This window comes from Stomoxys calcitrans, chromosome 5 (assembly GCF_963082655.1).
Source record: "Stomoxys calcitrans chromosome 5, idStoCalc2.1, whole genome shotgun sequence".
In the NCBI taxonomy this organism is placed as follows: domain Eukaryota; kingdom Metazoa; phylum Arthropoda; class Insecta; order Diptera; family Muscidae; genus Stomoxys; species Stomoxys calcitrans.
The window spans coordinates 106,191,165-106,219,137 of NC_081556.1; the positions used below are offsets into that span (position 1 = coordinate 106,191,165).

At 37.2% G+C, this 27,973-nt stretch overlaps 2 protein-coding genes across 2 annotated transcripts in view; both read left to right on the top strand.

Moving 5' to 3' along the window:
• LOC106081024 (uncharacterized) overlaps nt 1-7,110 on the top strand; it is a 68,579-nt gene extending 61,469 nt beyond the window's left edge. The window contains exons 2-3 of the mRNA XM_013242693.2: nt 6,213-6,824; nt 6,882-7,110. Coding sequence (XP_013098147.2) covers nt 6,213-6,824; nt 6,882-7,089 — 820 coding nt within the window. The 3' untranslated portion in view covers nt 7,090-7,110. The remainder of the gene's footprint in view (nt 1-6,212; nt 6,825-6,881) is intronic.
• A 15,411-nt stretch (nt 7,111-22,521) lies between these two features.
• LOC106081021 (sensory neuron membrane protein 1-like) overlaps nt 22,522-27,973 on the top strand; it is a 30,046-nt gene continuing 24,594 nt past the window's right edge. The window contains exon 1 of the mRNA XM_013242690.2: nt 22,522-22,632. Within this exon, the coding sequence (XP_013098144.2) occupies nt 22,522-22,632 (111 nt within the window). The remainder of the gene's footprint in view (nt 22,633-27,973) is intronic.

Genomic DNA, 27,973 nt, shown 5'->3' on the forward strand with positions numbered 1-27,973 from the left:
AGGACAGGGGTATACTAATTTCTTTATTCTTGATCGTCTTGACATTCTGAGCCATGTCCGTACGTCTGTCTGTCGTCAACACGCCAACTTTCGAAGTAGTAGAACTAGGCGTTTGAAATTTTGCGAAACTACTTTCTTTTAGTGAGGTCAGTGGGGATTGTAAATGGGTCATATCGGCCAATTTTTGGATACAGGTCCCATATGAACCGATCCCCTATATGGCGTAATTCTTTTCCTATTTGGCTGAAGTTTTGTACAATTTCTTCTACTATAGTCTCCAACATACAAACCAAGTATGGTCCGAATCAGTCCACAACCTGATATAGATCCAATAGCGTCCGGAGGAAATATCTTGCGCAAGTGTTCTTTGACGCTTGCTTGTCGATTACGCAACCTTTTCAACCTCGCCTACAGTGCGGTAGTCTTCCCGACTCGTTGGAAGGTTGCGAACGTTCAGCCAATACCGAAGAAGGGTGAGGCGAACAACACTGCGAATTGCAGGCCAATAGCGATATGCTCCGCTGTCTCCAAGTTTATGGAGAGCAAGGTTAATCACCATCTTGTGAGGTATTTAGAGTTTAATGGCCTTCTTAGCGACCAACAGTATGGGTTTCGCAGAAATTGGGGGGACGTACGGGCGACCTCGTGGCATTTCTGTCGGAACGTTGGAGGCTCTCAATCCACAAGTTTGGTGAGAGTAAGGCTCTGTGGCTCTTGATAGGATCTGCCAGGGTGCATTACTATCAAATCTTTTCGCATTTAATGTCGGTAATGGGTTCGTTCGATGAATGGGGTCGAATGAATCGAGTAGATTTTAATGCACGGAAGACTCAATGCTGTTTGCTGTCACACAAACGATTCGCTGTCCCATTACGAGCATTTGTCTGTCTATCAACGGTATAGATTTTGAGCAATCAGAAGCTTTTCATGTTTTGGCCATGAAAATACAAAGTAATGTCCGTTGGGTTAAACATGTATTTGAAGTGTCGAAAGAAGCATTCAAGTGCTTTGGCATCCTTAAACGGTGTTAGAATTACTCCACTCCTTTTGATCTTCTTAACACCTATACCACTTTCATAAGGTCGGAAAGGGAGTACAATTCACATGTATGGGCTGAAGCTTCAAAATCATCCCTGGAGCTACTGGACCGTGTACAGAGGAGAGCGATGGCATTGATTGGGGACAGTTGGGTATCCAACTCTATTGCCTCCCTTGAACATCGTCGCAATGTGGGTTGTTTGGCGCTGTTCTCTTGGTACTTTCATGGTGTGTGTTCGTCTGATATTCGTCTTCTTATTCCTGATGTAAGGATGTTTGTCAGAAATACTAGACATTCCAGGACAATGCATTATAGAGAGATTTCTTATATGGCCCGAACCGTTCGTAAGTGGAATCGACTTTCGGCTAATGTTTTTCCCACCCACTATCACATTCAGAGATTTAAGACAAATGTCAATAAACACTACATTCTTTTCTCCCTCTCCCTCTCCATTCGCCAACACAATGCACTCCATTCATAGGGGACATCCCCTGCGTGTTGGTTGTTAGAATAAAAACAAACCAAAAAATGAGATATCGGGCGAAGAACTTGACAAGTGCGATCCATGGTGAAGGGTTTTTAAGTTCCGGCCCGGCCGAACTAAGCACACTTCTGGACGGGCATTTTTAGTTTGTGTTGATAACGAAGATATGTCAAATTTTAGATTTTTGACTTTTTAAATTTTAAAAAATCTTTGTTGTACAATTTTGTGAAATCTTCTACTTTTGTGACTTGTTTCCTCTTTTATGCTTCTCTCCCATTGAAGAGACATGTATCTCTTAAAATCTTTTTCATAATTTATGTAACAACCAATTCTATGTCCTTCCCCCCAGAAAATACGGCACATGAACAAGTAGAACAATTATATTCTATTTTTCCTTTGGATAACGGCAATTATATCCTGCAAATCCTTTGGATTTTCAACAATTAAATACAGCCAGTGCTCAAGTATGCCATGAGTACTATTATTTACCAGCTCTCTTGACGATGGCATATATACAAACACAGTTTTGTTTAAATGGAGCAAATATAACATACAAACTAACTACCTACCTACCTACCTGCCTGCCTGCCAGCCTATCTTCCTTTTGCTCTTAGGGCCCAAACAAGCGAAATCTATGTCATGCTGTGTTCCACAACAGCAAACCTGTGTAACACAAAAAGGAACCGGCATTCAGCCAGTCACTCACTCACTCGCTCAAATCTAAAGATCTTTTCACAAAGTTATGTGAAAAGGACACACAAAAAAGATCCTGGCGACAAGCGGCAAGAAAATTTAAAACAACATCATGTTACAGGTAGAATGTGAGACAATGAAAATTCTTTTTTTCAAATATTTTACATAATTTTCAGCTATGATGTTGTTGTAGTTGTTGTTGCAGTTTCTTTTTATATTGTTATCACAGTTAAAAGGACCAAAGGATACGCAAAGTATTTGATATATGAATGTAAATGATGCATCCATGCACACATCCTATTGCTTAACATGCAATGCTCTCATTATAAAGGCCAACACAATGGGAGGGTGTGTAGGCATATTAAAAGTGTGTGTGTGTGAGAGAGAGAGAGAGGTAGATTCTTATCACATAACACACATGCATGCATCTATGCTTGTGTATATGCTTATGGTTGCTTATGGTGGCTGCTGCACAAAAGAAAAAATCCTTTTAGTTGAGCATGGATGAATACTTAGTGCACTTCTGCTAAGGCCAGTGATGATGGTGGTGTTATTAAAGGCTTCTCTGAAGGAATTCTTTGCGTTAGATAGATGAACGGACGGACAGTCAAGACATGCAGCACCTGCTGGCCATTACATTTACGCTGCTTCTAACTTTCCTTTATCTCCTATGGCATTTTGTATTTCCACATGAAGTATTTACTCATTAAGATGCTTAACACACACACGCACACACACACACACACATACAGACTCGAAAAGAGCATTTTCGGATTCTATCTGTAATTGTTGTTTTTGTATAGCTTCTTAACATTTTGAGATGTGCATCCCTAGATTGTTAGATATCATTTGATGTTATTTGTTGCTGGTATTTATCAAAAGAGGCGATTTCTTTTTGTTTGAAAATCTGGCAGATGTTTTCTGTTTCAGTTGCTTTCTTTTCTTCTTTTTTTTTTGTACAAATAACGGCTCCCATTGTTTCAAATTTCAAATATAACGAGGGTGGATAACCGATTTCGTTCTGCAACGATGTTTTTGTTGGAGCGGTCTTTTGCTATGCGATTTAATTGATTTGATTTTTGTAGCAGGTATGTCTGATGATGATGGATTTAAAGGTGTTTTGTGTGGCCAAAGGATATTTTTTTTCTTTGAAATTAAAGGTTTATAAAATGACAGCTGTTTTTCTCCTTTTCTACAGGGAAACATAGAAAATCAAAAATTGCGGCTAATTGATTCTAAGAAACATTGTGGGATATTTTGTGTAGAATTTGTATCATTGGAGATATTTTTTTTTTGTTGTCAAACACATTTTATCGCCACTCCTATGGGTGACCACCATAAATGACCTATTACGGATAATGACTGAGGAGGGATTTGAACTCGTCGACGACTTAAAGACGGTTTCAAATCCCTCAGACGATTTTATTGGGTTGCCCAAAAAGTAATTGCGGATTTTTTAAAAGAAAGTAAATGCATTTTTAATAAAACTTAGAATAAACTTTAATCAAATATACTTTTTTTACATTTTTTTTCTAAAGCAAGAAAGAATGCAATTACAGAGTCACAAGCTGTGAAAAAATTTGTCAACGCCGACTATATGAAAAATCCGCAATTACTTTTTGGGCAACCCAATATTATACTTCTAAGGGTAAGGTTCCGAACCAGCTATGCAGAAGAGCCGAAAGGGTCTTGCATATGGTATATGACTGGGCTAGAACCAGCGGTCTCAATTTCAACCCAGAGAAGACTGAAATACGCCTGTTCACGAGGAAGACGAAGATGGGCCAATTTAACGCACCACGTTTCCTCAAGAAGACGATTTCGATATCTGACAAGGTCAAATCTTGGACAGAAACTGAATTGAAAGTGTTACATTCAGGAGCCTACTGAGAAGGCTCACCGATGTTGGGCACTATATAAACGGGCGGAAGTCTCGAAATGGGACCTGAATTCGAGGATAGTCCAATGGCTCTACAGGAGCGTAAACAGACAAATACTTACTTACGCCTCAGTAGTTTGGTGAACTGCTACAAGGAAAAAGTAGGAAGTAGGAAGGCTTGAAATGGGACGTGAATCCGAGGATAGTCCAATGGCTCTACAGGAGCGTTAATAGACCAATACTTACTTACGCCTCAGTAGTTTGGTGAACTGCTACAAGGAAAAAGTAGGAAGTAGGAAGGCTTGAAATGGGACCTGAATCCCAGGATAGTCCAATGGCTCTACCTGAGCGTTAATAGACCAATACATACCTACGCCTCAGTAGTTTGGTGAACTGCTACAAGGAAAAAGGAGGAAGTAGGAAGGCTCGAAATGGGGCCTGAATCCGAGGATAGTCCAATGGCTCTACCTGAGCGTTAATAGACCAATACTTACTTACGCCTCAGTAGTTTGGTGAACTGCTACAGGGAAAAAGTAGGAAGGCTTGAAATGGGACCTGAATCCGAGGATAGTCCAATGGCTCTACAGGAGCGTAAATAGACCAATACTTACTTACGCCTCAATAGTTTAGTGAACTGCTATAGAGAAAAAGTACAACATAAGGACCATACAACAGGTTCAGAGCAAATGTTGTCTTGGCATAGGGGGAGCGATTAGGACCACGCGGATTGTGGATATCCGACCTATTGACATACAGATTAAGTGTGAGACAGCCACTGCGACTATGAGACATAAGGGAATGGGAGAATGGATTGAGGATGGGTACAGCTCATACCATTGCGGTATAATCGAGACAACGATAGGAAACCTGTAAGGAAGGGAAGAGGTTTCCGTTCGTATACCTGAGATGAACCTTGAGGTCGAGTGAGAGGCACTGCTGCCAGCGGCACAGTCTTGGATTGACGGAACGCTAGTATTGCCATCGGGAAGATCATGTTACACGGATGGATCAAAGCTAGAGGACAGAGTAGGCCTGGGGGTATACATTGAGAACCCAGGGACTGAGATCTGTTTTAGGCTGTCTGACCATAAAACGGTCCTGCAGGTGGAGATCCGCAATACGTAGGGTAATGTGGTACTAACGCGAGGAGTTCGAATGTAAACATCTTCACGGACAGTAAAATTGCCATAAGGGCAATAACAACCAGGACGGTAAAGGGCACGAACAGTCTTGCAGTGTAAGAAGGAGTTTAACGCCTTCTCTGAGGATGGCAAAATCCGCATGGCGTGGGTGTCCGGCCATAACGGAATAAAAGGGAAAGAAGGGGCAGACGATTTGGCGGTAAAGTCCAGAGGACTGCCTTCAATAAACTTGTTTCACCCGAAGCATTTCGGGTCGACACGGTCCTATTTAAGAGAGTGGGCGACAAATGCGCATGCAACCATGTGGAACAGCGAAACTGTCGGTAGAGCGGTGAAAATTCTGGGGTGGGGTCCAGATCGTGAGAAGACGAGGCTATAACTGAAAGGAAGTAAGAAGGAGGTCAGTATAGCTTTTGGTATCATGACGGGACACAAAGGACTACAGGCACACTTATGTAAAATCTGTGCGGCAAGTGATAGCATGTGTAGGGCATGATCGTGGGAAGACGAGGCTATTACTGAAAGGAAGTAAGAAGGAGCTCAGTATAGCTTTTGGTATCATTACGGGACACATAGGACTATGAGCTTACTTATGTAAAATCTGTGCGGCAAGAAGATTAGACATTGCAGCCTTTCCTTTGTCATTGCCCGGCTTTCGCGTCTAACAGATACCGGCACTTAGGTGGGGACACTGTACCAGACTTGAACCAACTTAGGGGAGTGGCATGGAAAACAGTTAAGGATTTTGAAAGTAACACGGAGTTGCTAATTTAGAGTTTCTTTTTCGAGGTAACTTTTTTTTTGTATTTAGAGCGCCCTACAAGCCGATTAGCGGCTTAGGTGTATGTCCATAATGACATGGGGCGGATTAATATCTGCACCCTCTTTTCAACCTAACCTACCCATTTTTTATAAATTTCTCGTTTTTTTTGGCTTATATACTAATTTTTCTATTTTGATTTTTCTTTCTTACAGATCCCTGTTTGAGGCTACCACCACTACAACCAATGCCTTTGGTCTTGATAATCCTTTGACTGTGCTCTCCAATGGTTCCACACCCTCGGTACCTGCAGGCACTGGTATTTCGCCACCATTGCGTTTAAGTTTTCGCAAATGGTTTTCGCGTCCCTCACTGCCATTTGTCATAGGTATATTGGCTTTGGGAGGAGTAGCCTGCACTTTGGGAGGCATTGTCTTGGGTTCCACAGGTCTCATAGAACACTCTACCCAATATTTGAGTGCCGCTTTGCTTATGATTGGCATTGGGGTTTCGCTATTGGTTATATCGGGAGCCATTTGGCGCCTTAGCCTGCCGGATGATGTGGAGGAGTGTCCGTGTTATCGTCACATGGAAATGTGTCGCAATTGTAATAGTCCCTATTGTAATAGTCGCCTAATGGCGGGTGGATTTTTGTATCCGGAATTCCAACATAGACCACCGCCACCTTCGTATTTGACTTCGCTGAATGAATGTGCTGGCATGAGTTTGTTATTCCATCCCACAGCAGCGGCGCCCCAAACTACACACTACAATGCAGTAAGAGTGAACACACCGCCGCCGTTATACCGCTCCACCAATTCACTGAGGTATGGTGGTTTTTTGTTTTTCTAAAAACCAATAACTAATTTTCGTTTTATTTTTAGTGTTTTTGGCTCCAATTCTACTACAGCTGGCAATGGCAATGCATTACAATCCACCAACTTAGTTCCTACATTAAACAGGCCTGCAGCTGGCAACTCTGTTGGCATTGTGCCGGATCACAGTGTTATAACAATGAGTACGGTCATGGAAAATCTGCAAGCCCAAACACAGCCCTTGATCAAGGAATTCAATTATTTGGAGCTGGATTAGATAAACAAAAGCCCGTAGAAAGAAAGACATTTCATGGAGTTATAAACAAACAAACCTACAAATGACTGATGTTTTATTATTATTTTTTTTATATATAAAGAATATGTCCTAAAACAAAATAAATATTTATTAAAATGTAACAGAAAAATTCTTAAGTAGATGGACAAAATTGTTTAGCAACAACAATTTTTTTAGTTTTTTATATAAATGAAATGAAAATTATTTTAAAAAATTTTAAACAAATTGTACAAAATGAATATACATACCTAAATGTAGTTTATATATACATAATAATATTAGAGAAAAATGCCAAAACAAAAAACCCCACAATTTTCTGCCATCATAAAACCTCAAGTAACTGAAGAAAAAAAAGTAAATCCGTGAACTAAAAAGTCCAATTTTATAGAGAGATTTCCTCGTTTTCTTCTCCCTGGTTAAAAACTGAATCTCAATAATTGTCTACCGTAATCTGTCCAATAAGCCATAGAACACATACACTATACACTATACAAAAACCTACATATACAATATAGTATATATATATAAATGTTATATTACATTTGCTGAATAAGTTTTGTTATGTTTTTTGTTTTCTTGTAGTACCAATAGTCTATAATTTTTTATATATTCCATATAAATATTTTATTTTTTATAAAAGTTTTCCTATTCCCAAAAAAAGATAAGTTCCATATAAATTTAAGAATGTTTTGCGCTTTAGCTAAGTATGGGATATCACAAAAAAATGTGCAGTAATGTATGGAAAGTAGTGACATTTGGAGATTTTGAGGCCGAAACTTGGGAACCCACCACCATGGATTCTGCTAAAATATGGGAGCTATATCTGGTTATAGACCAACATGGACCGCACTTAGCACAGTTGTTGAGAGTCATAAAAGAACACTATATGCCAAACTTCAGCCAAAGCGGATGAAAATTTAAGCTTCCAGGGGCTCAAGAATTCAAATTGGATGATCGGTTTATATGAGAGCTATATCAGGTTCTCGACCGATTCGAACCGTACTTGACACAAATGTTGGAAGTCATAACAAAACACCATGTGCAAAATTTCAGTCAAATCGGAAGAAAATTGAGGCTTCCAGGGGTTCAGGAAGCCAAATCGGGAGATCGGTTTATATGGGAGCTATATAAGGTTCTCGACCGATTCGAACCGTACTTGGCACAGATGTTGGAAGTCATTACAAAATACCATGTGCAAAATTTCAGCGAAATCGGATACAAATTGAGGCTTCCAGGGGCTCGGGAAGCCAAATCGGGAGATCGGTTTATATGGAAGCTATATCAGGTTCTCGACCGAATCGAATCGTACTTGACACAAATGTTGGAAGTCATAACGAAACACCATGTGCAAAATTTCAGCCAAATTGGATGAAAATTAAGGCTTCCAGGGTCTCAAGACGTTAAATCGGGAGATCGGTTTATATGGAAGCTATATCAGGTTCTCGATCGATTTGAACCGTACTTGGTACAGATGTTGGAAGTCATAACGAAACACCATGTGCAAAATTTCAGCCAAATCGGATGAAAATTGATTCTTCCAGGGGCTCGGGAAGCCAAATCGGGAGATCGGTTTATATGGGAGCTATATTAGGTTCTCGACCGATTCGAACCGTACTTGGCACAGATGTTGGAAGTCATAACGAAACACCATGTGCAAAATTTCAGCCAAATCGGATGAAAATTGATTCTTCCAGGGGCTCGGGAAGCCAAATCGGGAGATCGGTTTATATGGGAGCTATATTAGGTTCGCGACCGATTCGAACCGTACTTGACACAAATGTTGGAAGTCATAACGAAACACCATGTGCAAAATTTCAGCCAAATTGGACACAAATTGAGACTTCCAGGGGTTCAAGAACTTAAATCGAGAGATCGGTTTATATGAGAGCTATATCCAAATCTGAACCGATATGGCCCATTTGCAATCCCCAACGACCTACATCAATCTTAAGTATCTGTGCAAAATTTCAAGTGGCTAGCTCTACGCGTTCGACTGCTATCGTGACTTCGACAGAAGGACAGATGGACGGACATAGCTAGTTCGAATCAGAATTTCGAGACGATCAAGAATATGTACACTTTATGGGGTCCTAGATCAATATTTCGAGTTGTTACAAACGGAATGGCAAGATTAGTATACCCCCACCATATGGTGGTGGGTATAAAAATTGAAAATGTTCCATAATAGTGAAATAAAATAAAATTATGGAGCAATGCCACTTGAACAAAAACATGGAAAACCTGAAGACCAGGGAAAACCCAGCGATAAGAGTCATCCTACTTTGCCGTTGGATGACAAACATCAATCATCCATATAAAGAGAGTAAAATGCTCAAAATCTCCTTCTTCTTAACCAATTTCATCTATGATACCACCGAAGGGAACACATGATTCATCCAATTCAGCTGGTTTCCCCGCAATAAAATTTGAGGAGTTTAATGTACTAAACAAACGAAACCCGTTTATTCCAGAACTTATGGAATTTTTCAAAATTTGATATACAGTGGCACAGAAAGTCTACTTACCCAACTAAAAATATGCGTTTTATAAAACGAAATTTATATAGGAAAAAGTTTTTCCGTCAAATATCGAATGTTGCTAAAATTGTTCTCTATGGCCACCACTGTTTTTATTAGCAAATATTTTATGGGTTTAAATCATATCTTCATTACGTGACTCTTACCAAGCTGTCACTTATGAAAAGGTATGTAGACTTATCTGTGCCACTGTATATTTTCCATACATTGCTCAGCATTTATACAGACATTTTTGTAAAGGTTATACCTCTAGCAACAGGGTTTGATTCAAAATAGAGGCAGCAAAGAAAAAATAACTTTGCCTTACATTGAAAAATATTCAATCAATTCAAACCCTGCTTAAGAACATTCTTAAATTTTCTAGTATTTTTTTCATTTCAACAAACAATATTTAGTTCAGTTTTTTTCTTGTATATACAAATTTATTTTTTATTTAAAAGATTTTCGCTTATATCTTTAAATGTATGCTCAACTAGTGCGTGGCATAATCAAATCCTACTAGAAATTTTATTTAGCTTAGTTTTTTTTATTAATTTCTAATTTAATCCTTTACGAATGTTATATTTAATATGCAACGACTATTTCTCATATGCCAAATTAATATTTAAATGAGTTTTTAGATTTATTTGCTTTAGTCTTGTAAACAAAAACAACAACAACAAAAATATAAATATAAATAAAAAAAGATGTTTATAAAATTTTGATGTGAAATGAGAAAACAAATGCATTTTTTATGAAAACAAGTAAAAGTGTTTTAAGTTCGGCCGGGCGGAATTTTATATACCCTCCACGTAGGCTTGCCAAATGGTCAGAACTAAGCAGAGATGGAAAAGTCAGTACGTTAGTACTTTTTTTCAGCACCAATCCCACCAGAAGAGTACCGTAGTACCCCCTCGACGGATTTAGTACCTTCACCCAGAGAAAAGTTGATACAAAAAGGTGCTTATTTCAATACCATACGGTATTGATAGTAAAGCAGCACCATATGGTACAAAAACAATACCGGATGGTATGCATGAAACATAAAGTGATTAGTACCATTTGCTACTAGCCTTATTACCGAACTGGTATTGGTTTTTATACCAATCTTTATTGGTTATTGGTTTTAGCACCAGACCGTTATTGGTTTTAGTACCAAACCGTTATTGATTATTCCACCCCCTAATGAACCAAAAACAAGTAAGAGCGTGCTAAGTTCGGCTGGGCCGAATCTTATATACCCTCCACCATGAATCACATTTGTCGAGTTCTTTGGGCGGTATCTCTTTTTAAGCAAACAAAGAATAATGAATAAGAACTGTTATGTTATTGGAGAAATATCAAGTTATAGTCCGATTCGGACCATAAATGAATGCTGAACATTGTAGAAGTGATTGTGTAATATTTCAGTCCATTCGTATAAGAATTGCGCCTTGTAGGGGCTCAAGAAGCAAAATCGGGAGATCGATATTGATCGATTCAGACCATATTAGACACGTATGTTGAAAGTCATAAGAGAAGCCCTTGTACAAAATTTCTGCAAAATCGAATAAGAATTGCGTCCTCTAAATGCTGAAGAAGTCAGGACCCATGATCGGTTTATATGGCAGCTATATCAGGTTATGTACCGATTTGCATCATACTTAGCACAGTTATTGAAAGTCTTAACAAAACACCTCATGCAAAATTTCAGTCAAATCGGACGATAATTGCGCCCTCTGGAGTCAAGACCCAAGATCGGTTTATATGGCAGCTATACCAGATTATGAACCGATTTGAACCATACTCAACACAGTTGTTGAAAGTGATACCAAAACACCACGTGCTGAAGAAGTCAAGACCCAAGATCGGTTTATATGACGGCTATATCAGGTTATGAATCTATTTGAACCATATTTAGCACAGTTGTTGGAAGTGATACCAAAACACCACGAGCAAAATTTCAGTCAAATCGGAAAAGAATTGCGCCCTCTAGAGGCTCAAGAAGTCAAGACCCAAGATCGGTTTATATGGCGGCTATATCAGGTTATGAACCGATTTGAACCATAAATGGCACAGTTGTTTGAAGTCATACTAAAACACCACATGCAAAATTTGAGCCAAATTGGATAGAAATTGCGTCCTATAGACGCCAATCGTGAGATTGGTTTATAAGGCAGCTACATTAGGATATCATCCGATTTAGACAATACTTGACACAGTTATTTATAGCCATAACAAAATCGGGTGGTAATTGCGCCTTTTAGAGGCTCAAGAAGTCAAATCGGAGATTGCTTTATATGAAGCGAAAAACTTTTTATCTTCTTCAAGAAGCTTCTTAAACCGATTAGCGCCATCTACTACCAGTTATGGGTCGCATTATTACCTGGTTTGTGGCTTTACTATTCTCCCTACTGCATGGTTGCTGTTTTAAGTACTTTAGAAAGTCTTTACGACAAATCTTACTCATACGAAATATTTGGTTTAATCTGTTCATCTTTAGCAGGGTTGTATTAAATCATTTTGTGAAAATAAACTCTACACTTAATTAAATAGAATTTATAACCTCACAAAGTGAAGGGAAACAAGTAAAAACGCATCATTGATACCCAACGCCATAATCTTATTTTATTATAACTCTAATATGTCCATAGTAATATGCGAACATGGGCCGACCTTGATCATATTTGATTCAGTTGCCTAGTCACAGTTTCATATTTCGGCGAAATCACGCAATAAATCTTCTTGTAATGCGATTTAGGGTCTTAGGCTCATAAAAGCTGTATTTGTAATCCGGTTTAGATGAAAATTGCCACAATGATTTATGTTAAGATCCCCGTTATCTGTGCCGAATGGGATTCAGATTGGTATGTATGTTAATATAGCCCCCATATAGACCGACCTGCCGATGAGCGATGATAACCATGCCCACTAGAGTACTGGAGACTATTCCAGATATTCGACCCATTAACACACAGATGAAGTGTGAGGTAGCCATTGCAGCTATGAGACTTAAGGTGATGGGAGAATGGATTGAGGATGGGAGCAGCACATACCATCGCAGTATAATCGAGGCGACGATAGGAAATCTGGAAGGAAGGGAAAAGGTTTCCGATCGGATACCTGAGATGAACCTTGAGGTCGAGTGCGAGGCACTGCTACCAGCGGCACAGTTTTGGATTGATAGAACCCTAGTATTGCCATCTGACAGATCATGTTGCACGGATGGATTAAAGCTAGAGGACAGAATGGGCCTGGGGGTCTACATTGAGAACCCAGGGACTGATATCTTCTTAAGACTGCCTAATCAAAATACGGTTCTGCAGGCGGAGATCCGGGCGTTCATGGAATGCGTGAGGTGGCGTGGTGTTCATGCGAGGCCCCGAGAGTTAACATCTTTACGGACAGTTAAATTGCCATAAGGGCAATAACAACCAGGATGGTAAGGTGACGAACAGTCTTGCAGTGTAAGAAGGAGATTAACGCCTTCTCTGAGGATGGCAAAATCCGCATCGTTTGGGTGCCGCGCATTAACGGAGTAAGGGGGAATAAAAGGGCAGACGATTTAGCAGTGAAGGCCAGAGGACTGCCGTCATTAAACTTGGTTAACCCAAAACCTTTCGGGTCGACGCAGTCTGATTTCAGGGCGTGGGCGACAAACGCGCATGTAACACTGTGGAATAGCGAAACTGTCGGTAGTACAGCGAAAATCAGCGACGAGGCTATTACTGAAGGGAAGAAGGAGGTCAGTACAGGTATTGGTATCATAATGGGACACACGAACTCACTTATGTAAAATCGGTGCAGTAAGTGATACCATGTGTAGGGCATGCTGGGTAGATGTTAAGACGTTGAAGCATTTCCTTTGTCATTGGCAGGCTTTCGCATCTAACAGATACCGGCACTTAGGAGGGGACCCAATACCAGACATGAACCAACTTAGGGCAGTGGCATGGAAAACAATTAAGGATTTTGTAAGGAATTCTTAATGTAGATTTTCTTTTTCGAGGTTACTATTGTTTAGTATTTAAAGCGCACAACAAGCCGATTACTGGCTTAGGTGTATGTCTATAGTGGCATGGGGCGGATTAACATCCGCACCCTCTTTTCAACCTAACCTAAACTATATCCCAATCAAACCGATTTCTTTTGTAGCTAGAATAAGGAGGGGAAAACTACAGCTGAAAAGTTTTTTCTGATGTTCCCGCCAGGATTGGAACCCAGGCGTTTAGCGTCATAGGCGGACATGCTAACCTCTGTGGTGCGATGGCCAGTATTGGTATTAAAAAATATATATGTGGTGTTAGACACTCACATAATTGCCCATAATGATTATGGCTTTTGTGAGAATCGAACCCACCCAAAAAATATGTAACACAATTAAAATTTCTTTTAAACAAAAATTTCCGTATAACATAAATTATTATCGAATTTTTTTTTGTATCTGTGGCGGTATCCAAAATCGAAATATTCCAAGCTCTTATAAAATTTATTTATGAAATACAGCCATAAATATCAAGATTTTTGATAGAAGCATTTAGCAAAAAAGTACATCCATGCGTATGAGTACTACAAACAAATCATCTAAAATACGTATACGCTCCGACGTACCTTTATAACAAAGGTAAAAGAAAAACTGCCACATAGGAGGTTAGAGAATAACACCACAACAAGAATAACTCTTTAGTGCTGATGTATAGCAGTCGCCAAAAAACGTCTGTCAATGAGGTGTTATCTATGACCAATTCATTTGTTGTGTGGCAATTTATTTTCAATAATGAATATAAAATCCTTCATTTCTTATCATATTTTTATACCCACCACCGAAGGATGGGGGTATATACATTTTTTGTCATTCCGTTTGCAACACATCGAAATATCCATTTCCGACCCTATAAAGTATATATATTCTTGATCAGCGATCTAGACATGTCCGTCCGTCTGTCTGTTAAAATCTTTAAAAATAGAGATATTGAGCTGAAACTTTGCACAGATCCTTTTGTTATCCATAAGCAGGTTAAGTTCGAAGATGGGCTATATCGGATTATATCTTGATATAGCCCCCATATAGACCGATCGGCCGATTTAGGGTCTGAGGCCCATAAAAGCCACATTTATTATCCGATTTCGCTGAAATTTGCGAAGGTGAGTTGTGTTGGGCCCTTCGACATCTTTCTTCAATTTGGCCCTGATCGGAGCAGATTTGGATATAGCTGCCATATAGACCGATCCTCCTATTTAGGGTCTTAAGCCCATAAAAGCCACATTTATTATCCGATTTCACTAAAATTTGGAACGGTGAGTTGAGATAGGCCCTTCGACATCCTTTCTCAACTTAGCTCAGATTCGTTCAGATTTCGATATAGCTGCCATATAGACCGATCCTCCGATTTAGGAACTTAGGCCCATAAAAGCCACATTTATTATCCGATTTCGCTGAAATTTAGGAGAGTGAGTTGTGTTAGGCCCTTCGACATCCTTCGTCAATCTGATCGGAGCAGATTTGGATATAGCTGCCATATAGACCGATCTCTCGATTTAAGGTTTTGGGCCCATAAAAGGCGCATTTATTGTCTGGTGTTGCCGAAATTTGGAACAGTGAGTTGTGTTAGGGCCTTCGACATCTTTTTTGAATTTGGTCCAGATCGGTCCAGATTTGGATATAGCTGTCATATAGACCGATCTCTCGATTTCATGTTTTGGGACCATAAAAGGCGCATTTATTGTCCGATGTTGCCGAAATTTGGGACAGAGAGTTAAGTGAAGTCCCTTCACATATTTCTGCAGTTAGGTCTAGATCGATCAAGATTTGCATATGGCTGCCATATAGACCGATATCTCGATTTAAAGTCTTGGCCTCAAAAATGGCGCATATATAATCCGATTTAACTGAAATTTGACACAGTGACTTATGTTAGGCTTTTCGACATCCATGTTGTATATGGTTCAGATCGGGTTATTTGTAGATATATTGGGTTGCCCAAAAAGTAATTGCGGATTTTTTAAAAGAAAGTAAATGCATTTTTAATTAAACTTAGAATGAACTTTAATCAAATATACTTTTTTTACACTTTTATTCTAAAGCAAGCTAAAAGTAACAGCTGATAACTGACAGTAGAAAGAATGCAATTACAGAGTCACAAGCTGTGAAAAAATTTGTCAACGCCGACTATATGAAAAATCCGCAATTACTTTTTGGGCAACCCAATAGCTACTAAATACCAATATTTTGTTATACACAATTGAACAATGACTTGTACTTATTAGTATTTGGTCCAAATCTGAACATATTTCGATAAAACTGCTATGGGACATAAGGTATGCAATTTTGACCGGATTTTGATGAAAGGTGGTTTACATGTATACCCGAGGTGGTGGGTATCCAAACTTCGGCCCGGCCGAACTTAACGCCTTTTTACTTGTTTCTCATGGTGAAATTAAGACGACTCTCACCTTGGGCTGAAAGAATGTAGAAAAAATATAAATTCATTACCCAGCCACAATAGACAAACAATTAAAAGGAAAAACATACAAGTTGTGTGTGTTAAAATATTTGTAGAAAAGAAATCCTAGCCTTTCGGCAATATATAAAATTTTTGTCTAGATCAAACCAGCACACCAACATTGCTGCCAATTATTTACACGTGTATAAACCATACAATTCAGATACTATAGATTTTCTTCGCCTTTTTATATAATATTTCATGTCAATGAATTCTAAAATGTCTCAATTAAATCACTAAATTCATATATTTTATGCATATATAAAGAAATGAGTTTAATTTAGCGTATTACCTCACTCACCATGATTTATTGTTAATAGGTCAAGTCTACACAATGAAAGACACTAGTTTACAGCGATTTTATCTATTGGGCTTAACGTTAAAGAAACTTATCAAATCAACTAATGAATCTAGGAAACTTCTTTAAATTTTGAGTAAAACTCTACTGAAATATGATGCCTGTCGGTAGTTACCAGCTTATTAACCCATTAACGACGAATGGGTAGAAAAATACCCAAGAATAGAGCTGTCGTATGAAACACTCTAGCTCGAGTTAGGCAAACGGTAAACTAATAAAATTTAGAATGGCCTACTGTAGAAGAATGAAAATTGATAAAGAAAAAATTTTCTCGTCATATAAGGCCATGCTTTGGGGAAACATTGGCTGGTCGAAAGACTGCAATTTTTTATATTCAAAAAATCAAAGAGAATTTTTTTTTTTAAAATTCTTAGGAGTGGGACTCCGCAAACCTTTTTAGTGTTTTGTTGCATTTAATGGTTTCTATATTAAACAAGTAAAAAGGCATTAAGTTTTGCCGGGCCGAACTTTGGATACCAACCACCTTTCGCCATAGTCCGGTGAATAATGCATAATATATGCCCCAATAGCAGCAATATTGAAATATGGTCCTATTTGGACCAAATGCGGCACGGATATTGCATATTGCATATTTTGCCCATGAACATTCCACTAAGGAACAGGGGCAAACTTCTCACATATCAATGAGTGCAGTCCAATTCAAGTTTAAGCTCAATGATAAGGGGCCTCCTATTTATAGCCGAGTCCGAACAGCGTGCCGCAGTGCGACACCTCTTCGGAGAGAAGTTTTACATGCCATAGTACCTCACAAATGTTGCCAGCATTAGGAGGGGAAAACCACCGCTGAAAATTTTGATGTGATGGTCTCGCCAGGATTCGAACCCAAGCGTTCAGTGTCATAGGCGGACATGCAAACCTCTGCGCTACGGTGGCCTACGGTGGCACGGATATTGAGTGGTCTAATAAATAAAAGTTCTGGTTCAATTTTTTAGAACAAAGTATTGGTCTTTTTGGTAGTTACATCCACATATAGACCGATCTGAACCATGTACGACATGGGTGTTGAAAAGACTTACATAAGTCACTGGCGCCTTTTATGAAGCCAAGTCTTTAAATCAAGAGATCGGTCTATATGACAACTATATCCAAATCTGAAGCGATCTAGGCTAAATTGAAGGGGGATGGCGAAGGGCCAGACCCAACTCTGTCTGTCCCAAATTTCGGCGACATCGGACACTAAATGCGTGTATACGGACCCAATACATTAAATCAAAGGATCGGTCTATATGGCAGCTATTTCCAAATCTTAACCGATCTAAGCCAAAACACAGACAGATTTCGAATGGCCTAAGATAACTCATTGACGCTAGTTTCGGACAAATTGGACAATGGGCCTAATACCTTAAATCGAGATATCGATTTATATGGCAGCTATATCCAAATCGTGACCGATCTAGACTAAATTGAAGAGGGATGTCGAAGAGCCTAACATAACTCACTGTTCCAAATTTCGGAGAAATCGAACAATAAATGCGCCTTTTATGGGACCGAGACCTTTCATCGAGAGATGGGTTTATAAGATGGCCATTTAAAAATCTGGATCGATGTGGGCCAAATTGAGGAAGGAAGACCCTAACACAACTCTTTGCCCAAATTTCTGCGAAATTAGGCAATAATTGCGACTTTTATGCGCCCAAGACCTTAAATCGAGAGATCGGTCTATATGGCAGCTGTATCCAAATCTGAACCGTTCTAGGCCAAATTGAAAAAGGATATCGAAGGGTTTAACATAACTCACTGTCCCAAAATCGGACATTTAATTTGCCTTTTATGGGCCCAAAACCTTAAATCAAGAGATGGCTCTTTATGGCAGCTATATCCAAATCTGGACTGATCGGTAGGAGTAGGATGTTGAAGTAGGATGTCGAGTGGTCTAACACAACTCACTGTCTTAATTTTCAGCAAAATGGGATAATATGTGTGGCTTTTATGAGCCTAAGACCTTCAATCGACGGATCGGTCTTATTGTCCCAAATTTCAGCAAAATCGGATAATATGTGTGGCTTTTATGAGCCTAAGACCTTAAATCGACGGATCGGTCTATATGGGGGCTATATCAAGAAATAGTCCAATAGCGCCCATCTTCGAACTTAACCTGCCCATGCACAAAAAAGGAATCTGTGCAAACTTTCAGCTCAATATCGTCATTTTAAAAGACTGTAGAGCGATTTCAACAGACAGACGGATGCACATGGCTAGATCGTCTTAGATTTTTTACGACGATCAAGTATATATTGGGTTGCCCAAAAAGTAATTGCGGATTTTTCATATAGTCGGCGTTTTTTCACAGCTTGTGACTGTGTAATTCCATTCTTTCTTCTGTCAGTTATCAGCTGTTACTTTTAGCTTGCTTTAGAAAAAAAGTGTAAAAAAAAGTATATTTGATTAAAGTTCATTCTAAGTTTTATTAAAAATGCATTTACTTTCTTTTAAGAAATCCGCAATTACTTTTTGGGCAACCCAATATATACTTTATAGGGTCGGAAATGGATGTTTCGATGTGTTGCAAACGGAATGACAAAATGAATATACCCCCAACCCATGATAATGTATTGCAGGCAATAGCTAGGAAACTCACTCCTTTCTTTGGCACAAGATATAACCTATTAAAGATCCAATCATTGCATATTCATTCTTCTACTCAATTAGATAAAGGCAATTTCGATACAGTAAACATTCAACTCGTAATCCTGTGTCTCTCCTATAACTCAATTAAGGAACATCTGATTGAATATTTCAACAAATTCTTAATCATAAGTGAAAAGGTTGACAAATGTTGTTTATGACATAGCTGAACAACATTGAAAATAACTCAATACACTTGCCCTAGGGCAGTTCATGGATGATCGCATGTCAAAGGTGGGAATTTTAACAAACTGTTGGGACAATATATGGGGAACACATAAAAACAGTCCTCCCACCGTGAAAACAATACCTAACAATTAATACCGGCACTCATCATCGAAGGAGAATTGATAGACATACAAGTAAAAACGAGCTAAGTTCGGTTGTGCCGAATTTTGGGCACCCACCATCAAGGATTTCGTTACAATTTAACACAAAATTAACTTGGTTGAAATTTCCGTGTAAATAGCACGGAATTCCAACGTACTTTTTTCGTATTTTTTCGAGGTTACTTTTTTGTATTAAGGCGTATGCCCATAGTGGTATGGGCGGATTAATATCTGCACCCTCTTTTCAATCTAACCTAGCTTAGTTGAAGGGCATAATCTAAATCCACGTACCAAATATCTGCCAAACCAGGCAAATGTTTTAGCTTTTAGTAGCCGTAGAGTGCTAATCAAGAGATTGGTGTATATGGGAGCTAATCGGACTATAAGCTGAATATTGAACTGGAGAGTCCTAGAAATATACACTACAATCGACCACCAATATATCTCATATCTTAAATTGGGTTGCCCAAAAAGTAATTGCGGATTTTTCATATAGTCGGCGTTGACAAATTTTTCACAGCTTGTGACTCTGTATTTGCATTCTTTCTTCTGTCAGTTATCAGCTGTTACTTTTAGCTTGCTTTAGAAAAAAAGTGTAAAAAAGTATATTTGATTAAAGTTCATTCTAAGTTTTATTAAAAATGCATTTACTTTCTTTTAAAAAATCCGCAATTACTTTTTGGGCAACTCAATATATAAAAATCAATTTGTGTTTGTTTGTTTGTATGTTTGTGTGTTCCTTATAGACTCAGAAACGCGTGAACCGATTTTCTTGAAATTTTCACAGATAGGGTACTAAATTTTTTGATATCTGAAGGGGGGGCGGTCCCTCCCCCTTACCCTAATTTTCAGAAACGCCAGATCTCGGAGATGGGTGGTGCGATTTAAGCGAAATGTGCTCTCATATAGTACCCTAAAAATTTGGTAGCCAAATTTCGGATGGGGTACCTAGGGGGACCGCCCCACCCTAGAACCTACCAAACATATGCAATCCTAAACACGTTGTTCGCCAGACACGATATAGATGAAGGGTATACTGCTACGGAGGAAACACGAGACTTTGCCCCTCTACCAGGGGAGGCACTTTATTCGGTATTTGCAAAACTGAAAAATAACAAAGCACCAAGGCCTGATGCAATACCAGCAGAAGTGCTGAAACAAATAACCGTAGCAAGGCCGGACATACTCCAAGGTATGTATAGTACGTCTCTCGCAGAAGGTATTTTCCCAATATGCTGGACAGAACAGAAGTTGGTATTGATAAGCAAGCGAAGGGTAGACACCCTAGCACCCTCATCCTACAGATCTCTATACATGCTTGACACAGCCGGTAAACTATGCGAGATACTTCAAAACCTAGACAGTAAAATCAACTATCAGCGCACTAAAAGATGATGTCGACGAGGTTCTATGTCCACGTTGGGAAAAAACCAACAAAGCAGACCATTCATACTTTTGCCTTCTCTTATTGTGAAGAACGCTTTAAAAAGTCTTAGGTGGAAAGATGTGATAGACGCCCTACAAGGGAAGTTTAAAATACCAGGGTACATTTTAAAGATAATCAAAAGCCAACTTAGAGATAGAACTTTGGTCTACGACATGATTTCTGGAACAAAGAGATTACAGATAACGTCGATAGCATCTCAAGGGCCCATCCTGGATCTGGACCTATGAAACATCAGCTACGATGACAAGTTTGGAATTGCCTGACGAGAACTTTCTCGTAGGCTTCACAGACGATTTTGCGGCAGTCATACCGGCGAGGTCATGGCCCGCTTGAAAAACTGACTACACGAACGCGAACTAGAGTGGGCCACACACATGACGAAATTAGTTCTGCTAACCAGATGGAGAATACCCCTGAAAATACGATAACATACGAGTCGATAACGTAGTCATCACAACAAGGAAGGCAATAAATTACCTCGGAATTCGACTGGATTGCAAACTGACATTCGGTCCGCAAATGATAATCTCTGCTCAAACAAGCGATCGGAATCACGGCGTAACTGAGCAGACTTATGGCAAATATAGAAGGGTCACTACCCAAAAACAGGAAACTTTTACTGTAAGCTTGTAACAGCATTCTCTTATAGGGGTGCGAGATCAGGGCAGATAGCCTCCATGTCGGGCACAGGGCACAACAGCTGATTATTGTTCAGCGAACCGCTGCACTTAGATAAGGCATCGGCGTATCGGACCGTTTTGGTTGCTGCGTTGTAGATGTATTGGAGGACTTCGTAACGCAGACGTTAGCATGCCCGCCTATGATGCTCAACGCCCGGGTTCCAATCCCGACGAGACCATCAAACAAATTGTCAGCGGTAGTTTTCTGTTCCTAATGCTGGCTGCATTTGTAAGGTACTATGCCATGTAAAAATTTCTCTCCAAAGAGGTTTCGCACTGCGACACGCCGTTTGGACTGGACTCTAAAGTAAAGACCCCTTAACAATGAGCTTAAACTCGAATCGGACTGCAATCATTGATATGTGAGTAGTATGGTTCCGATCGTAGGCCAGCAGCCAGTCCGCAATTCGAATAAACCGGTGTGAGCATGAAACTAACTCTCCACTCGGTATTTGCACTGCTCTCACACTTTGAATGGCAGAGCATGGGCAGACCAAATATAGAGTGGGAGCAATGATACATTTGTGTGGCTGTGCGGTGTGTGCTATTAACCCATGCTTTGTGGGGTCATAGATCAATAATTCGAAATGTAACAAACTGAATAACTTAATGAGTATACCTCCCATTCTATGGTGGTGGGTATAAACATATCAACAATAACGCCTATAACGAAACAATTGAAAACCACCCCTCTAATAATTCCTATAATGACTCTATTTGACATTCAAAAATAACCACCAAAAAAATGAATTTAACTATTGGAAGGGGATTTTAAATTCACATCCTCTGGAATTCATATAAAAACCCTTAGGGGCATAAAAAAATTAAAATAGTTAACATCAGTCCGCTGTTGGGATAAATTTCGAAAACTATATCGGGAAAAAAATAATCAAAATTTTAATAAAAAAAGAACAAAATCAACAAAATAGACAAATATAAAAAATTTTTTCATTTAAATGTCTGAAAAACTTTATAGAAATGTGGCCATCGGTTGTGTTGCATTCAGTGCTGTGGGTCTTTTAGTTGGCCTTGGATTTCCACCACTTATGACCAAAATGATTAAAAGTGTAAATATTAAAAAAAAAATAATTTAAGAAATAAATAAAAAAAACTTCAGAAAATAAAAAATTGGGAACCAAAGCAATATCATTAAAAAAATTAGCTTACACAACAAAAAAATAAAAGGAACAAATGTACTAAATTAAAAACTAAATATAAAGCTCTCAAAAATTAAAATGACTTTTCTTAAATTAAAAAAAGTGACAATATTAATACGATATGTTCATTGTTTGATTCCAGAAATGCTTTTGGACTTTCTAAATTCAAAAATTTTAAGGAATTTAAGAGTCTGCGATCAGGATATGTATTTGTAATTTATGTACATATGATCAAAAAAAATGATTTTTGAAAATTTTTTTCAGAGAAAATTGTGGAGTATTGCTTTAAACAGCAGAATTACACAAAGATTAGTTCCTGAATCCAAGAATGTTTTAAAAACTTAATGTTCGAAAATCTAGAATAGTTACAACACAACCATTTTAAATTCACATGGTTTTTTCTGGTATTTTTCGGATAACAATTATGCGATATTGAGCTTATTTTTTCAAGAAAAAACTCAAGGACTCTTTTCAAATGTATTTTTTCGCCTTAAACTTCACTGCTGTATACTTAACTCAAAAATTTTTGGGGCATCAAAAATTGAAAATTTTCATAAGGCTATACCCTTGCCAAAAAAATTCAAAAAAAATGAAAGTGAAAATTTTGGAAAACTGCTATTTAATTATGAATCCTCTTCGAATTTCCAATCGCGAAATGGTTTTGGATGTTCGAAATTCAAAAAAATAAGGGAGTTAAAGCGTTTTCGACATTATTATTTAAAATATTTACACCCAGGAATAATCAATTTTTGTGGGCTTTTTTCAAACAAAATAATGATGTTTTGCTTAAATCAGCACCAACGCTGTATTTTATTATTTCTCTTTGAATTTCGAATCGCGAAATGTTTTTGGATTTTCGAAATTAGAACAAGATTATGGAGTTAAAAATTACTCTAAATATGTATTTCCACAAATAATAGATTTTTATGAACATTTTCAAAGAAAATTATGAAGAAATGGACCAATCAGCACCTTTGTTATTTACTATATGAATACTTCTGGTTTACTTCTTTAATCCTCGCACTGTTTTGGAGTTCGAAAATCTTAAAAAGTTACAGCAGTTTCAAATTCACATGGTTTTTTCTGGTATTTTTCGGATAACAATTATGGGATTTTGAGCTTGTTTTTTCAAGAAAAAACTCAAGGACTTTTTTCAAACGTATTTTTTTGCCTTAAACTTCACTGATGTATACTTAACTCAAAAATTTTTGGGGCATCAAAAATTGAAAATTTTCATAAGGCTATACCCTTGCCAAAAAAAAAAAAAAAAATGAAAGTGAAAATTTGAGAAACTGCTATTTATTTTTCGATTCCTCTTCGAATTTCATATCGCGATATGCTTTTGGTTTTTCGAAATTCGAAAAAATAAAGGAGTTACAGCGTTTTCGACCTTGAATATTACCTTTAACATTTACACCCTAGAATAATAGATTTTTGTGAGTTTTTTTCAAAGCAAATAATGAAGTAGTACTTCAATCGGCTCCATTGCTGTTTTTTTATCGCTGTTTGAATTTCGAATCGAATGCTTTTGGATTTATAATATTCGAAAAAATAAAGAAATTACAGCGTTTTCGACCTTGAAAACTCCTTTAAATATTTACGCCCATGAATAATCGATTTTCGAGATTTTTCTCAAATAAAATAATGAAGTATTTCTTCCATCAGCACCATTGCAATTTATTTTAGTATGCCTCTTCGAATTTCGAATGGCAAAATGCTTTTAGGTTTTTGAAATTCGAAAAAATTACGGAGTTCTCCATTTTCGAACTCGGTATGTCCTTAAAAAATTGTATTTTGGCAATTTTTCGATAATTACAAAAGATTTGTTTGGCAACATAGCGCCAATATGGAAAGAGCTTTGCTTTTGCAATCTAATAGTACATTAAAAGTTTTAAACTTTGAAAATCTAAGTAAGTTACAGCAATTTCAAATTCACAAGGTTTTTTCTGGTATTTTTCGGATAACAATTATGCGATTTTTAGCTTGTATTTTCAAGAAAAAAATCAAGGACTTTTTAAAATGTACTTTTTCGCCTTAAACTTAAATGCTGCATACTCAACTCAAAAATTTTTTAGGCATCAAAAATTGAAAATTTTCATAAGGCTAACCCCTTGCCTAAAAAAATGCAAAAAAATGAAAGTGAAAATTTGAGGAACTGCTATTTATTTTTTGATTCCTCTTCGAATTTCGAATCGCGATATGGTTTTGGATATTCGAAATTCAAAAAAATGGAGAAGTTACAGCGTTTTCGGCCTTGAAAATTACTTTAAATATTTAGGCCCAGGAACAATCGATTTTTGTGAGGTTTTCAACGAAAACTATGCAGTATTGCTTAAATTGGCTCCATTGCTGTCTATTTTTTATCCCTGTTCGAATTTCGAATCGAAAAATGCTTTTGGATTTTCAAAATTCTAAAAAATAAAGGAATTACAGCTTTTTCGACCTTGAAGACTACTTTAAATATTTACGCCCATGAACAATCGATTTTCGAGATTTTTCTCAAATAAAATAATGAAGTATTTCTTCAATCAGCACCATTGCTATTTATTTTTGAACCCTCTTCGAATTTCGAATAGCAAAATGCTTTTAGATTTTCGACATTCAAAAAAACTAAGCAGTTCTCCATTCTCGAACTCGGTATATCCTTAAAAAAAATTGTATTTTGGCGATTTTTCGATAATTACAAAAGATTTGTTTGGCAATATAGCGCCTATATGGAAAGAGCTTTGCTTCTGCAATCTAACAGTACAACAAAGTTTTAAACTTCGAAAATCTAGGAAAGTTACAGCCATTTCAAGTTCACATGGTTTTTTCTGGTATTTTTCGGATAACAATTATGCGATTTTGAGCTTGTTTTTTCAAGAAAAAACTCAAGTTCTCTTTTTAAATGTTTTATTTCGCCTTAAACTTCACTGCTGTATACTTAACTCAAAAATTTTTGGGGCACCAAAAATTGAAAATTTTCATAAGGCTAACCCCTTGCCAAAAAAAAATTGAAAAAAATGAAAGTGAAAATTTAAGGGAATGCTATTTATTTTTCGATTCCTCTTCGAATTCTATATCGTGATATGCTTTTGGATTTTCGAAATTCAAAAAAATGAAGGATTTACAGCGTTTTCGACCTTGAAAATTACTTGATATATTTACACCCAGGAATAATCGATTTTTGTAGGTTTTTTTCAAACAAAATAATGATGTATTGCTTAACTCAGCACCATTGCTGTTAATTTTATTATTTCTCTTTGAATTTCGAGTCGCTATATGGTTTTGAATTTTCGAAATTAGAACAAAATTATGGAGTTAACAATTACCATAAAAATTACTCTAAATATGTATTTCCACAAATAATCGATTTTTATGAAATTTTTCAAAGAAAATTATGAAGAAATGGACCAATCAGCACCTTTGTTATTTACTATATGATTACTTCTGGTTTACTTCTTTAATCCTCGCACTGTTTTGGAGTTCGAAAATCTTAAAAAGTTTTTTTTTTAGATTTTCTTGAATTTCAATTATGTGATTTTTTTTAGCTTTTTTTTATTTTATTTTTATTTTATTTATCTATTTTTCAAAATTTATAAATTAGCGCCAACATGGAAAGAGCTTTACTTATCCAATCCAACCATGTATTGCATGTTCAAAAATCTAAGAAAGTTACAGCAATTTCTAATTCACATGGTTTTTTCAGGTATTTTTCGGATAACAATTATGCGATTTTGAGTTTGTATTTTCAAGAAAAAACTAAAGGAATCTTTTCAAACGTATTGTTTCGCCATAAACTTCAATGCTGTATGCTCAACTCAAAAATTATTTTGGCATCAAAAATTGAAAATTTTCATAAGGCTAACCCCTTGCCTAAAAAAATGCAAAAAAAAATGAAAGTGAAAATTTGAGGAACTGCTATTTATTTTTTGATTCCGCTTCGAATTTCGAATCGCGAAATGGTTTTGGATATTCGAAATTCGAAAAAATGGAGAAGTTACAGCGTTTTCGGTTTTGAAAATTACTTGAAATATTTAGGCCCAATCGATTTTTGTGAGGTTTTCAACGAAAACAATGCAGTATTGCTTCAATTGTCTCCATTGCTGTCTATTTTTTATCCCTGTTCGAATTTCGAATCGAAAAATGCTTTTGGATTTACAATATTCCAAAAAATAAAGGAATTATAGCGTTTTCGACCTTGAAAACTACTTTAAATATTAACGCCCATGAATAATCGATTTTCGAGATTTTTCTCAAATAAAATAATGAAGTATTTTCTCAATCAGCACCATTGCTATTTATTTTTGATGCCTCTTCGAATTTCGAATAGCAAAATGCTTTTAGATTTTCGAAATTCGAAAAAATTAAGGAGTTCTCCATTCTCGAACTCGGTATATCCTCAAAAAAATTGTATTTTGGCAATTTTTCGATAATTACAAAAGATTTGTTTGGCAATATAGCGCCAATATGGAAAGAGCTTTGCTTCTGCAATCTAACAGTACAAAAAGTTTTGGACTTCGAAAATCTAAGAAAGTTACAGCAATTTCAAAATCACATGGTTTTTTCTGGTATTTTTCGGATAACAATTATGCGATTTTGAGCTTGTTTTTTCAAGAAACAACTCAAGTTCTCTTTAAAAATGTATTTTTTCGCCATAAACTTCACTGTTGTATACTTAACTCAAAAATTTTTGGGGCACCAAAAATTGAAAATGCCAAATGCCCTTGCCAAAAAAAAGTCGAAAAAAAATTAAAGTGAAAATTTAAGGAACTGCTATTTATTTTTCGATTCCTATTCAAATTTTATATCCCGATATGCTATTGGATTTTTGAAATGAAGGATTTGCAGCGTTTTCGACCTTGAAAATTACTTGAAATATTTACACCCAAAAATAGTCGATTTTTATGGGAGTGTTCAAAGAAACTAATGAAGTGTAGCTTAAATCAGCACAATTGCAGTTTATTTTATTATTCCTCTTTGAATTTGAAATCGCGAAATGTTTTTGCATTTTCAAAATTCGAGCAAATGAAGGAGTTACAGAGTTTTCGACCTTAAAAATTACTCTAAATATTGACGGTCAATAATAACCAATTTTTTTGAGTTTTTCAAAAAAACTAATGAAGTATTGCCTCAATAGACACCATCACTTTTTATTTTATGACGCCTCTTCGAATTTCAAACTGTAAAATGGTTTGGGATTTTCAAAATTCGAAAAAATGAAGAAGTTACAGCGTTTTCGACCTTTACTCTTAATTTCTACGTCCAAAAA